We start from the raw sequence: 13,878 nt of genomic DNA, 5'->3' as shown, positions 1-13,878 counted from the left end.
ATAACATTAGAAGTATATGGCTGTGGTTAAAATCCTCCAATGGTTAAAAATTTTTGGAAGAAGTGGAATTAAACAAGAGGGATATCGTGGCATGTATATTACTGTATGAAAAATAATTGCATTCTGATGGTACAAAACATGGAAAGAACAGAAAGATAAAAAAGTGTTCTACTCATGAGTTAGGGCAATTTTGATCCAGTTTTCACTTACGATGAAAGACATGTCAACACACTAAGGTATTATTTCTTCAGCACACCTACATTTCAGGTGCAAGGCAGTTTTCTTAAAGGAATTATTAACTGAATCCTCTTCAATTAGAAAACAATCTTAGAGTTCATCTAGCTCCAGGGTGTTTTTGTTTGTTTTGTTTACCAGGAACCCATGAAAGAACATCATGGAATATACAAACTATCTAAACTTTCATGCAAACTATTTGCATATGGGTATATGAATTTATCATTGGAGATCTACAGCTTCCATTCCTTTTCCAAGAGGGCTTATGACTCAAGGATTGAGACTCAGTGAGAATCAGTCACATATCTCATTTTCAAAGAAATAATTTGGGTAGATAATGGTTTGACCAAATTTCCTACATCATAGCAGGGCTGTGGTTAGGACAGAGGATCCCCAACTTTCAAGCTAAAAACTGTTCTATTCTACCATGTTCTTTTATGAACTGTATTTTTGAGGTCCATAATTTAAAGTTTGTGTGACTCTGTGGAGTACCAAGCATCAAAAATAACGCTAGTAATTTATAAAATACCTTTTCAGTGAAATCTTCTGGTGAAATTTGAGTAAATATTTAATAAAATAAATAATTTTCTCAAACTAGAAGCCAAAAAGTATAGACATTAGATAAGTCAGGGAGAAATTTTTTAATACTTTAGATTATATGATTTTCTTTCAAAGAAACTTGAAGAAATTAATTAAAACTTGTTAGATATATATTAGAGATATCTATAAAATATTATTTTCAAGTCATTAGATTTTATTTTACCAATAAATGGAATAAAATTAATGGAAAATGGATCCCATTCACATACACACAATGTAGAGTGGTTAGAAACAAATTTAATAAGAAATATGTACAAACTGTGTGAAGGAAACTACATAATTTCTCGTAATTATATTTTTTAAAGTTTAAATACATGGAGATTAAATACCATGGCCTTGGATGACCAAAATATCTTAATGTTATGAAAGTATTAATTTCCCCAAATTAATTTCTGAAATTAACTCCAATTAAAATGCCATTTAATATTTTTAGAGGTGAGGTTTTTTTCTAACATTGATGTAAGTACCTGGGTTAGAATGGCTCTGTTCTACTTGCTGTACCAAGATTTAAACAGTACAATAATTAAAATTCTGCAATATTGGTATAAAATTAGACTGTCAGTGAAGAAAAATGAAACCTAGCAATGCTCATAAATATGTAATAATTAAGATTAAAATGCCATATTTAATTAGTGGTAATAAATGGATTGTTTAATAAATGATAGTGGGAAACTTATCAGGTACATACATACATACATACATACATACATACATACATACATACATGTATAAGTACAGGAAGTTGGAGCCAAGCCTCAATCAGCTATATCAGAGTTCTCCTGACCACCAAAAATAAACCTTTTTTTCTCTTCTTTGGATCCTTACATTATCTTTGGGTCCACCCGCAAATTAGTGTTTCTTATGTGAGATACGTCTTCAACTTTGAACTCATTTAAGAACAGAAGCATTTGGCATGCCCTGGACCAGAAACACAGTCTCCCTGATCTTAACAACTACACAACTCAGGAAAGTCAAATAGGGTAGAAAGAAAGAGGTCAGAGGTAGGCAAAATTTCCAATAACTGAAGTCATAGACTCTTCTGGGAGGAGCACAGGAAGCCAATAATTGGTCAGCAAAGCATTCCCTCAAAACAAAGGCTCCTTGCAGAAAATAGTTAAAGGAGTTCTCTTCCAAAGTCTAGGTCCTGAATCTGGCTCAAGATATTTAAGAGACAAGAGTATTTTTCTAGGGCTGAAAGGCCAAAATGAGACAAAGGATCAGCTCCTTGGAGGGTTTTAAATCTAGTGAGTGGTAATCAGTGTCAACCCAATTTTATCTCCAGCTAGAAGATAGTAGCAAGTCTGAGACAATTACTGAGACAGAAACAAGAAAAAATAATCAGGATAGGGAGTAAAGGTGAGCCTTCTCTTGTATCCTTGTAAGACTGAAACCATTGCTTATAATTCTCTTCTATAATGCTACCACATAGTAAGAAATTAAAAATGTATTAATTGACTAATTCGCTGCAGCATCACACAAATTCTAAGACACTGAGAAATATGGCCTCTAAAATCTACATATTTAAATAGTGAGTTTATATGATGTTGTGATTGATAATGTATATTTGGTCTTTATTCTCATTTCTGGCATAGAGCTTCTAAAACCCTTGGGGTTTCCCAAGAGATGAAGGTGATAAAGGTATCTTTTGTGACACTAATGAAGTGATTTTTGTAAAGCACAGAAGGATGGGGACTGGTTGCCAGGAAAACCAACCTCGTGATTAGAAGATTGGACTTTCAGTCTCACCCCTTGACCTCTGTAGAGAGGACAGGGACAGAAGGTTGACTCAATTGCCAAAGGCTAATGATTTAATCAATCATGCCTCTATAATGAGGTCTTTATAAAAGTCCCAAAGGACTGGGTTCTGAGAGCTTCTCCATTGGTGAATACATGCAAATTTGGGGAGAACGGCATGCCTGGAGAGGGTGTGGAGGCTCAGTGTTTGTCCCCACATATCTTGTCCTATGCATCTCTTCCATCCGGCTGTTCCTGAGTTGCATCCTTTTATAATAAATTGGATATCTGGTGAGGAAATGGGTTTCCTGAGTTCTGTGAGCCATTCTAACAAACTAATGAAACCTAAGGAGAGGGTCATGGGAACCTCTGATTTATAGGTGGTAGATCAGAAGCACAGGTAAGAAACCAAGCTTGTGACTGGCTTCTGAAGTTGGAAAGGGGAGCAATTTTGTAGGACTGAACCATTAACTTGTGGAATCTGACACTATTTCTGAGTAGATAGGTGTCAGAATTGAGGTGAATTGTAGGAGACCCAGTTGGTGTCCAAGGAATTGCTTGTTGGTATGGAGATCTCCCCCACCAACAATGGAATTGGGTCTAGAACCTAATTTAGTATAGGAGGAATTTCATGAAAGATAGTAAAAGGATTACAACATCTTATATACTAGACAAAGTCCAGATAAAAGTTATGCACTGACCATTATCATCACTAGGAAATAACAGCCTCAGTCATAAAGGATTGTCTGCTCAACATTTTTTAGCCTCAGGCATATGACATTGTGGTTCTGGTTTTTGCTTTCATCGTCAAAATTTATTTGTTTGTGTGATTTGCTTGTTTTATTAAAAAAAATGAGTGTCACTGGAGAAAGAGCTATACTTTGCTAACAGTAATGTAAATTGTTTCTGATGATGTTATTTAAAGCACTGTGTTGTATTACATCAGCATTTAGGTTAATTCCTTCTCAGTGGACCTCCTTGGGCCATTAGGAATATACCATATCTAAATAAATTTGTAGATGTGATGGAGATTAAAACAGGATAGGAAAGTGAAAATGGATGGATATGGAAGGACCGAATAGTTGCTGGTTCGAAACTTTTTATAACGAGGAGTATTCAATTCCCCAAGTGTCCTAAGACTTTTTAAAACCTTCCTACTCAAAGTGTGGTGCGGGACCAGCATCACCAACTTCTGGGGCTTGTTAAAAATGTGGGTCTGGGGCTCCGAGATCTCAGACTTACTAAATTAGAATCAGTATTTTAAGGCAATCCTCAGGTGATTGCAGTGCATGTTAAAGTACAAGACCATTTTTTTTTTTTAAAGTCCAGGAGTTCCTCACTAGGATCCATTTCAATGATTGAAAACTTTCATTTTAGTCTTTTTGTTCCCTTTATTTCATGTCTTTCCAAGAATGAAAAGCTACAGATAAGGGTTACTTAAACATTTTTAATAGTCCTTTATACAGAATCTGAAAAATTAGAGTGCTAATCAATTCTATCTTCTCGAGGAAAATTTGACACAGTTATTGAAATATTCAGCTTGCATTATCATGAGCCTGGTCGTATTTTTTTCCTTACTTGATGCTGTAAATGCTAAGCAGTTAATAACTAAGGGCCTTTCAAGTCAACGAGCTTTTATGATGTTTTATCCAACAAGGATCAGGAGATTTAGGATTAAATTTGTCAATGAAAATTTGAAATGATATCTGACTTACTCCTTTTTTCCTATTCTAGATTTTTGGGCTTGCTTTTCTTTTTCTTTTTCTTTTTTGTTTTTCTTGTTAGTGATACAGATACACTTTTAGGCATCTACAATGGCTGAGCATACTCCAGCCAAAGGATTAAGAGAAAGAAAAGCTTCTCTATTATACATTACTCTCATCTCTATCTAACCTTTGAAGCAGACCATTTAGTTTTAAAGTTTAGCGTGTTATGGCCTTAGAAATAGAGATAGCTTTGAGAAAGAATATAAGATAGCATTTTAGCTACAAAAGGGAGCTACTGACCAAGATGCAGTCTAGCTGAGGAAGCACACAGCTTGGTAAGCGGAACTCCACTATTATGTTCACATAAGGAGCATAGACTGTTCTAGTGAGAAAGGTGCATAGAGAGTTACCCTAGCCCCACCTTTCGGCTAACTCCATTTGACATGATGATGTTTGAGAAGGACATGAAGATTCATAGAAGTAGTTTAATAAATATTTTTTATAAATTCTATTGTTTTTATAATGTACACATAAAGATGTTATTGTAGATACTTTTTTGTTTTGTTTTTTGGTTGTTTAAAATCCTATGTGCAGAAGGGATTCTCCATTGTATATATAGTAGTGGAGAGACACATGGCCCCACTTCTCACCATGGAAGTATAAGATGGGGAGGGTCTCTCCTTGCTCCAGGAGTCAGTGTCTGAGAATGTGATTTAAGCTTGGCCAATCAGATTCTCCCTTCTGGGCCTGTGAGTTAGAGATGAACAGAAGGTCTAGGCCTCAGAGAATCTACAAAGACAGAAACATGTCCAGACCATCCTTGTAAAATGTCAGCATCTGTGCTTCTTGCACTAAGGTATCTGGAGCTGCCTTGGCTCATGTTATTTTTCCGGTCTTGTTCTCCATCCTTCTAATTCTGAGTCCGCATGTTCTGCTAATAAATTCCTTTTCTGTTTTTGCTTACAATCAAGAATCATGACTGATTGAAATACCACCTCATCACTGGACTTGAATAGTATTGCTATTTCAATTCTGCACAGATCATCGATGTAAATTTGAGGAAGTAGCTGCAGTTCGAGTTATCACTCAGTTAGTGATGAAGAGTAGAAGTGGTGGTGGTACTGGCAATGGTAGTTGTCAGCTGCAGAAATGTGCCATGTACCAGAAACTATGGTAGGTATGTCAACTTGAGTACCTCTCATTCTTAAAAATGCTATGAGGGTCAGTACTATCACATCCGTTTTGCAGATGAGAAAACTGATATTATTGTATAAAAAGTCACATGCTGAATTTACCTTGGCCACAATCACGTGCTGAAAAATTCCCCAAAGCAAGATTCAAACCCAAATCTTTCTAGCTTAAATCTAGCTTATATTCTATTCAGGATCCTAATGGAGCTCTTTAAGGACCAATTCAATATCACTAATTGAACTTTATGAATGTCATTTATTGAACTTTATGTGATAATAATTATATGTATCCCTCCATTAATTGAGATGTAAGAAACTTTTCACACATCTTTAAGTGGTTAAGACTTCTTATTGAAAATAAATCCCTAACTCATTTTATGAGGCCAACATTACCCTGATACCAAAACCTGGTAAGGACAACATACAAAAAAGAAAACTACAGACCAATGTCTCTGATGAATACAGATGCAAAAATCCTAAACAAAATTCTAGCAAATCGAATACAACAATGCTTTAAAAAGATTATTCGCCACGACCAAGTGGGGTTCATCCCTGGAGCACAAGGATGGTTCAACATCCACAAATCCATCAATGTGATACATCACATAAACAAAATAAAGGACAAAAATCATATGATTATATCAAATGATGCACAAAAAGCATTTGAAAAGATACAACATCCATTTATGATTAAAACACTTAATAAAATAGGTATAGAAGGAAAATACCTTAACATAATAAATGCCATCTATGACAAGCCCTCAGCTAATCTCATAATTAATGGTGACAAAACTGAAGCCCTTTGCTCTACATTCAGGAACATGACAGGGCTGTCCCTTGTCACCTCTGCTTTTCAATATAGTGTTGGAAGTCCTTGCCAGAGCAAGAGAAAGAAATAAAAGGCATCCAAATTGGGAATGAAGAAGTTAAATTAGCACTCTTTGCAGATGACTTGATGCTATATATAGAAAACCCTAAAGACTCCACCAAAAAGCTATTAGAAACAATCAATGTATACAGTAAAGTTGCTGGCTACCAAATCAATGTACAAAAGTCCATTGCATTCCTATATACTAACAATAAAATTTCAGAAAAAGAAATACAAAAACAATTCCTTTTGCATTTGCAGCAAAAAGAATAAAATACCTAGGAATAAACTTAACCAAGGATGTGAAGGACCTATATGCTGAAAACTATAAGAAATTTTTGAAAGAAATTGGAGAAGACACAAAGAAATGGAAAGACATTCCATGCTCATGGATTGGAAGAATCAACATAGTTAAAATGGCCATATTACCCAAAGCAATATACAGATTTAATGCAATTCCCATCAAAATCCCAATGGCATTTTTTAAAGAAATAGAACAAAAAAATCATCAGATTTGTTTGGAACCACAAAAGACCCCGAATAGCCAAAGCAATCTTAAGAAAAAGAACAATACTGGATATAAAAGTTTATATATTCCAACAAGCTTGTAGGGTGAATGTTAGACCTATCTTCTTTTTTAAACATTAAATTTAATGGGATGACAATGGTTAGTAAAGTTACATAGGTTCCAAGTGCACAATTCTGTAATACATCACCTACCTTATTCCCTTAAAATAAGACCTAGCCAAACAATCAGCTCTAATGCATCTTTTCGAGCAAAAATTAATATAAGACCTGGTCTTACATCACATTACATTACATTACATTATATTATATTATATTACACCTGGTCTTATCTTAAAATGAGACAGGGTCATATTAATTTTTGCTCCAAAAAATGCATTAGAGCTGATGGTCTGGCTAGGTCTTATTTTCGGGGAAACACGGTATTGCATTGTGTGCTCACCACCCAGAGTCACTTCTCCTTCCATCACCATATATGTGACCCCCCTTTACCCTCTGCTACCATCTTACCTTCCCCCTTACCCTCTGGTAACCACTGAACTGTTGTCTGTGTCTATGAATTTTTATTTCTTTATTTGTCTTGTTCTTTTGTTGCTTTCAGTTTTACATCCCACATGTGAGTGAAGTCATATGGTTCTCGACTTTTTCTCTCTGACTTACTTTGCTTAGCATAATAATCTCAAGATCCATCTATGTTGTTGCAAATGGCAGTATTTCATTTTTCTTGTGACAGAGTACTATTCCATTGTGTACATCTTCTTTATCCTATCATCTGTCAAAGGACATTTTGGTTGTTTCCATGTCTTGGCCACCATAAATAATGCTGCAATGAACAATGGAGTACATACATCTTTACGGATAAATGTTTTCAGGATTTGGGGGTAGATATCCAGAAGAGGGATTGCTGGGTCACATGGTAATTCTATTCTTGATTTTTTGAGGAACCTCCACACTGCCTTCAGCGATTGCACCAATCTACATTCCCACCAACAGACTTATCTTCTATGTGAGCCCGTGAATAGGAAATCTCCTATATGTGTGCAATTATGAGGCTATGAGAAAATTGCTAGTTTTTCAGAGGCTGACTCAAATAAAAACGTTTGGGAATATATATTATTTTGAAGATATGCAAAAGCATATAATTTGTTGTCCAGCACTATAACTAAACTTTGAAGGCAACACTTTTAAAGCCATTTTTAAATAACCTCCCCGTAGAAAATGATACGTATCACTAGCCATGGTACTTTCTTTTTTAGAAGTAATTGTTATAATAGAATAGTAATGAGGGAAGGTGGTCAAATATATGGTGATGGACAGAGAATTGACTTGGGGTGGTGACACACAATGCACTATATATAGATAATGTATTATAGAGTTGTACACTTGAAACCTGTATAATTTTATTAACCAATATCACCCCAATAAATTTAACCAAAATAAATAAAATTTAAAAAATAATATGGTAATGATGATTATAATAGCTGGTTATAATATTTATGGAGCAGTTACTAGGTGACAGGCACAGAGCTAAAAGCTTCACACAGTTTGCCTTCTTTAATATTGGTGGCTCCAATCCAGTAAGCAGTAATATTATTGACACATTACAGGTGAAAATGAAGCAGAGCAAAACATCTCCCCCTATTTCCTGGTGTTCTGTAGGCAAAGGATCACTGCTCAAGAAAAAAATGTATGCCACACTGTAGCCTTAGGATGAAGTCCAAACTCTAAAGTTAGTGTGAATGGTCTTTAAAGACCTGGTCCCTGACTATCTACTCTTTAGCCACATCACCTTACTATCACTCCCTTCCCCAATACCACTTTATGTTTGTTCTAGTGAACTACTGCATATAGTCATGTCCCTGCTGTCACACATTTCTTAGCACCCATTCCTTAGCATCTGTAGAAACAAGAACTATTCGTTCTTTAAAACTCAGCTCATCTGGGAAAATCCTTTGCTGATATTCTGGTTATATTTGGTCGCCACTCCTCTATACATGTCACACTGTCATATATCCATTAAATTATTTGTCTTTTTTTCTTACTGGACTTTAAATTCCATAACACTAATTATGTTACTTGTTCTGGTATCTCCAGCGCCTAATATGGGACCCAGCATGCACCCAAAAAATATTTTTTGAATGAATGACCAAATCTTAAGTGACCACCCTATTCGTTCTTCTCTCAGTCTTCTTGCCAGAAAGAATTTACTAAGCAGCCATTCCCTATACTTTTATAATATTCAAAGTTATTAGAAGGAATTCTACTAATCTAGGTTCTTGTCCCATGATTGTCATTTAGAAATTGAATAACCTTGAAGATTGATTAACTCAACATTTTTTAAAGACGTATTTGCCATGTGCCAGAGGGGATGCAGCAGGAGACAGAGTAGACAAGAAGCCCTTCCACCACAGAGCTTGTATAACCAAGAGCTGGGCTTTTCACCATAAAACCAAAGAGTTGGATGAAGGTCCCAGGTCTATGAGTAAAATTCCATGAAACGATAAGTCATACCTCAAGTTCCTTAAAATATATGGTATGGAAAAACGTAAATATATGAAGTAAAATATAACACTAAGCAAATTAGTTCATTACCAGCCTCTGACATAGTCTACAAGTATTATTCTTCCTTCTAAAAATAGATATAGAGAAGAGACACTATAATATTTTTTAAAGATTAACTTTGATTTGGTCTGATGCAAAGTACTGGAACTTTCTCTAGCTGTTACTAGTAAGTCCGCCCAGGAAAAAAGAGGGGAAAACAAAACATTTCAAGACAATTAAAAATTGTTAGAAAAGAAGTTCCATTTTATCCCTTGGGAAGATCAAGCTGTTCAATACATTTAATGTTAGTCACAACATAAAGAACAATGTATTCTCTAATGAAACTTTATTTCTGTGATGAATTTTTTGACTCAGGGTAGTTCGACCAAAAAAAAAATTAAAACATATCAGTGGACACAAATTACATAAATTAGCCTAGGTTCTCAGCTGCCTCATTATAAAATTAGGTAGGGAAGGTCATAATTACTTAATTTGTGTCCAAACCTCAGCTGGAGAATGTTTTAAATGAACAAACAATGCAAGTAATTTGAGGGGAAGGGAAAGTCCTTCTAGCCCAGCCTGTAAACTCAATATTGATAGATATAATTAGCATGCTACCTTCCTGATCATATCCTGAGAGGTGTTTGGACAGGAAATCTAATTTTCTTAGGATAAATGTTCAGTTGTTTTTATAACTGAGTAAAACATATTAATTCCTTGACATGCTGTGATCACAGGATGTATTTTATGACACATCCCTTTTGACATTGGATAGTTTCCCTGATGGCTTTTGTGGGCACCCAGCTATGATAAAAACTTGACAGAGCTACTAAGCACACACTACTGGGTGCGTTCTATTAAAGTCATAAATCATGGAACCTGAAATAGACTTTCAACTTATAGAGTGAATTTTCTCATGCTGTAGATGAGGAAATTGAGGCCCAGACTGATGAACAAAATTACTGCAAATCTCACAGTTGGTGGAGGCGTGATGATAGGAAATATCCATTGCCTCCAACCCAGTGTTCTCACCATTGTATTATGGCAGTGCTCTCTTTGTAGGTTGACTTCCAGCTTACAAACTCCCATTCATAACACTGACACATAATACCAGGACTAAGAGTAGGAGCAGAAGGAGGCAATACAGAGCAGTTCAGGTGGTTGGCTTCTTTTTTCTTGGAAATTAAAAACCTATGCATGTGTGGTGGAAGAAAAACAACATCCAGTTTGTACATCTGCAGCAGGACTGGCATCTCGGAAATGAAACAAAAAGCTTTCCTCATATAACTAAATTTGAGAGCGTGAATAAGCTGATTTTCCCCATCTGGAGACTCTCAGACTAGACAAGCCTTACAAATTAATATGAGTGTATAGGTCTGGGGCCCAAAGGCAATTAGGTCAGGTCCAAAAAGGAATCAGGTGACTGACCACAAGTCAGAATTTTAATATGGATTCAAAACAAATGGCAGAGGTCTAATGCTATAATTCACTGAATACCATTAAGACAACACCAGAATATGTAATGGAGAAGATTTTAGGGCAAAGGTATAGAAAGGGAAATAATACTGAAGGATGGAAAATGTTTTAATCTAAGTACAGTCCAGAATTTGGTCCACCTTTTAATCAACTTTTCTCTTGCCCCTCATCTCCCTCTCTCTCTCCCTCTCCCCTTCCCTCTCCTCCCTCTGCCTCTCTCCATCTTCCTCATCTTGTAATCTCTTTATGTAGGATATTTTTGCTTCTACTCTATCATTTTATTTCCACCTTTACTTCTTTTCTGAGGTTTGAGGTCTACAGCAAGGCATAGGAAAAGTGCTTTGACAAAGAAGATAAGAGGACAATTCTGAGATGAAAATGATCAGGACACGTCAGTTACTTTGTGTAGCTCAGGGACAAAATTAAGATGTGTAGGAGCATTTTAAAAGAACCTAGACAGGAGCTTCACTCCCTTGAGACTGCTTTCTCTAGGTCTCCCTCTCATTCTCCAAAGATGCTGTTTGAAGGCTTTGTATACATCCTGTGGTGAGAGGGGGCATTTATGAGAGCCAGCCCAGGGATGTGACAAATGCATTCTGCCACTAAGCGCTGGTATGAAAAGTTAGAACATTTTTCTCTTGGGAATCTCTTGTGGCTTTATCCCTTTGCAGAGGTCTGGGTTTCTTTCAAAAGTTCAACATTGATTTTAGGAGGAGAAGATAAGTGAAAAATTTTCTAGCAAACCAAGAAAACAGATTCTTTTGATTAAATATCAGATTAAGAAAAAAATCCTACATCAGGTATTATGACAATTCTTTAAAGAAAACGATTGTGAGAAGAATGCAGGTATTTTAGAATACAGGGTTATAGCCTTCAGTTTTCATTTTTTGATAAAATTCTGGTGGTTGACATAAGTGAAAAAAATGTGTTCATGTGCCAAAGTTTCAGATTCATTTATGCAGAATTATGTAACACTTGGAAAATCTCCCTTAAACTACTATGTATTATGGGAACACAAAATTTTAGAAATTATGTTTGTAAATATCCAGTATTTACAAATTATATTTATTGAGAATAAATACCACAATTTTCAAAGTAAACTAAACGTGGAAAATTTGTCATTATGATAGCTTTCTCTCTCTTCTTTTTAAAGGAAAAAAAAATGGTAGGGATATTTTTTCTATGAATTTGCCACCTAAAATACAAGTGATAATTTTCTTATGATTTAAAATATTGTGATGATTAGCCATAGGCCAGTTGTCCAGTGATTTACATTTACTAGTCCTGCATTGGATATGTCAAGATCAAATCACACTTTACTTATTTAAACACTTCTACAGCTTTGCTGGTCGTTTTAAACAGTAAACCCATTGAAATCTTAATCCATTACTCTTTGAAAAAATATCAGGCTATTCCAGGAAACTTTCTCAAAAGAGATCACTTGTAGCATGGACCTCCCCCGGCCCCCACCACCACAGACACAGAAAAAGATGTGAGAAATCGACAGAGGACATATATTTATAGACTCATCTTTCACCTCCTCCAAATTCTAGACAATCTTCCTTTTCACTTAAAAATGGAAAATGTGACAAATGTAAGCCCTTACCAACTTCCCACTTCAGAAGGCTGTTGTCTTCCCTCTCCATTTTTCCAATGACATACCAGATACACGCCATCCAGTGTGCAAGGAGTGCAAACATGGACATGAGCAGAGTCAGGACGATTGTGCTATGCTGGGAATAACGGTCCAGCTTCTGCAGGAGACGCAAAAGACGCAGCAGCCGCACAGTCTTCAGCAGATGCACGAGAGACACCTGTGGTGGGAGACAGAGCAGTACAACTTGGCTCATGGGGTCACTTCAATGCCATGGCGGTTACTTTAACTTACAACCTTTCTGGAAAGTTCTTGAAATTAAATATAATCATGATTCCAATGCTGTGGTCATTTGTATGACCGTTTCTATGCCATGCGTTGTCATAGATCAGGAGGTAATAGGATAAAGAAGGATAAAGCAATTTAATTTTTTTGAGTAAATACTGATCTTTCTTAATTAAGATTTATCTGATGTTCTCTACCTGTCTGAATATAATTTTCTATGTTCTGATACACAACGATTGAATATAAATGTCTCCACCCCTTACACAGATTTTGTTTCAATTCCACTTTCCCCTTTCTGTGTAAGGGAATTCTTTATAACAATAATTCGTATAGACTGAAGTAAAGTGGTGAAAAAAACAAACACGATGTTTTAAAATATTTAGAACTATAAAACTTGAGGAAGTTCTGCTTACGAGTACCAATAGTACCTCCTACTGCAGGTAGGACACTAGCTTCCTTCTGACATTATCCATAAAGAAAACATTTGCCCAACACATGCACATTCTGAGTTTTCTCTCAAGTAATGGACTTAGGGAACCAAAATCAAATGGCATAACAAATTTTAAAAATCTACTGGGTCCTGTCTTTGCAAGCACTAAAGCAATAGACTTGTAGCATAGGTTTTTTTCCTCGAGTTTAGGGCCCAACTGAAAAATGTGCACCATTGATGTCCACCAGAATTTCCAATGTCACTATTAAAAACATATGTGATGCACTAATGTACACTCTTTTCACACCTTCCTAGAGTCTCAAAGAGCCTTCCAAAATAGAAAAGGAAAATAAAATATTAACTAATATGCAAACAGTTTGAGAAATTCTTTGAGAAATTTAAGTGTGTGAGTGGATAAATCCTAAGATACAAACACTTCAAAATTAGTGTAATCATAGACATTCAATAAGTGTTTTCAATTGTAATCTTGTGAATTATTCCATACTGAAATACAGTAATATAAGGTGAACTGAAGAACTTGCTAGAAGGCTCTGCTCTTTATTTCTTTTTGTCATTTTTCTGTGTCACTTTACTTTCTTTTCCTTCAAGCCAAGTTCTCAACTATCACTTCTCCAGTTGATTATTAAGGAGATAATTATATGCTACAACTTTGAATTCTCTACTTTGTTGCTTAC

The 13,878-nt window shown here is 35.6% G+C and overlaps 1 protein-coding gene across 1 annotated transcript in view; it reads right to left on the bottom strand.

Moving 5' to 3' along the window:
• The window catches only part of KCNH8 (potassium voltage-gated channel subfamily H member 8), a gene marked incomplete at its 5' end in the record, with an annotated part of 310,088 nt that overhangs the window by 100,730 nt on the left and 195,480 nt on the right, over positions 1-13,878 (bottom strand). Inside the window, one exon of the mRNA XM_081072214.1 lies at positions 12,481-12,688. Within this exon, the coding sequence (XP_080928340.1) occupies positions 12,481-12,688 (208 nt within the window). The remainder of the gene's footprint in view (positions 1-12,480; positions 12,689-13,878) is intronic.

This window comes from Rhinolophus hipposideros, assembly GCF_964194185.1.
Source record: "Rhinolophus hipposideros genome assembly, chromosome: 14".
Taxonomy (NCBI): domain Eukaryota; kingdom Metazoa; phylum Chordata; class Mammalia; order Chiroptera; family Rhinolophidae; genus Rhinolophus; species Rhinolophus hipposideros.
Note: the sequence above shows the minus strand (reverse complement) of the source record. Positions and strands in the feature narration are given on the sequence as shown.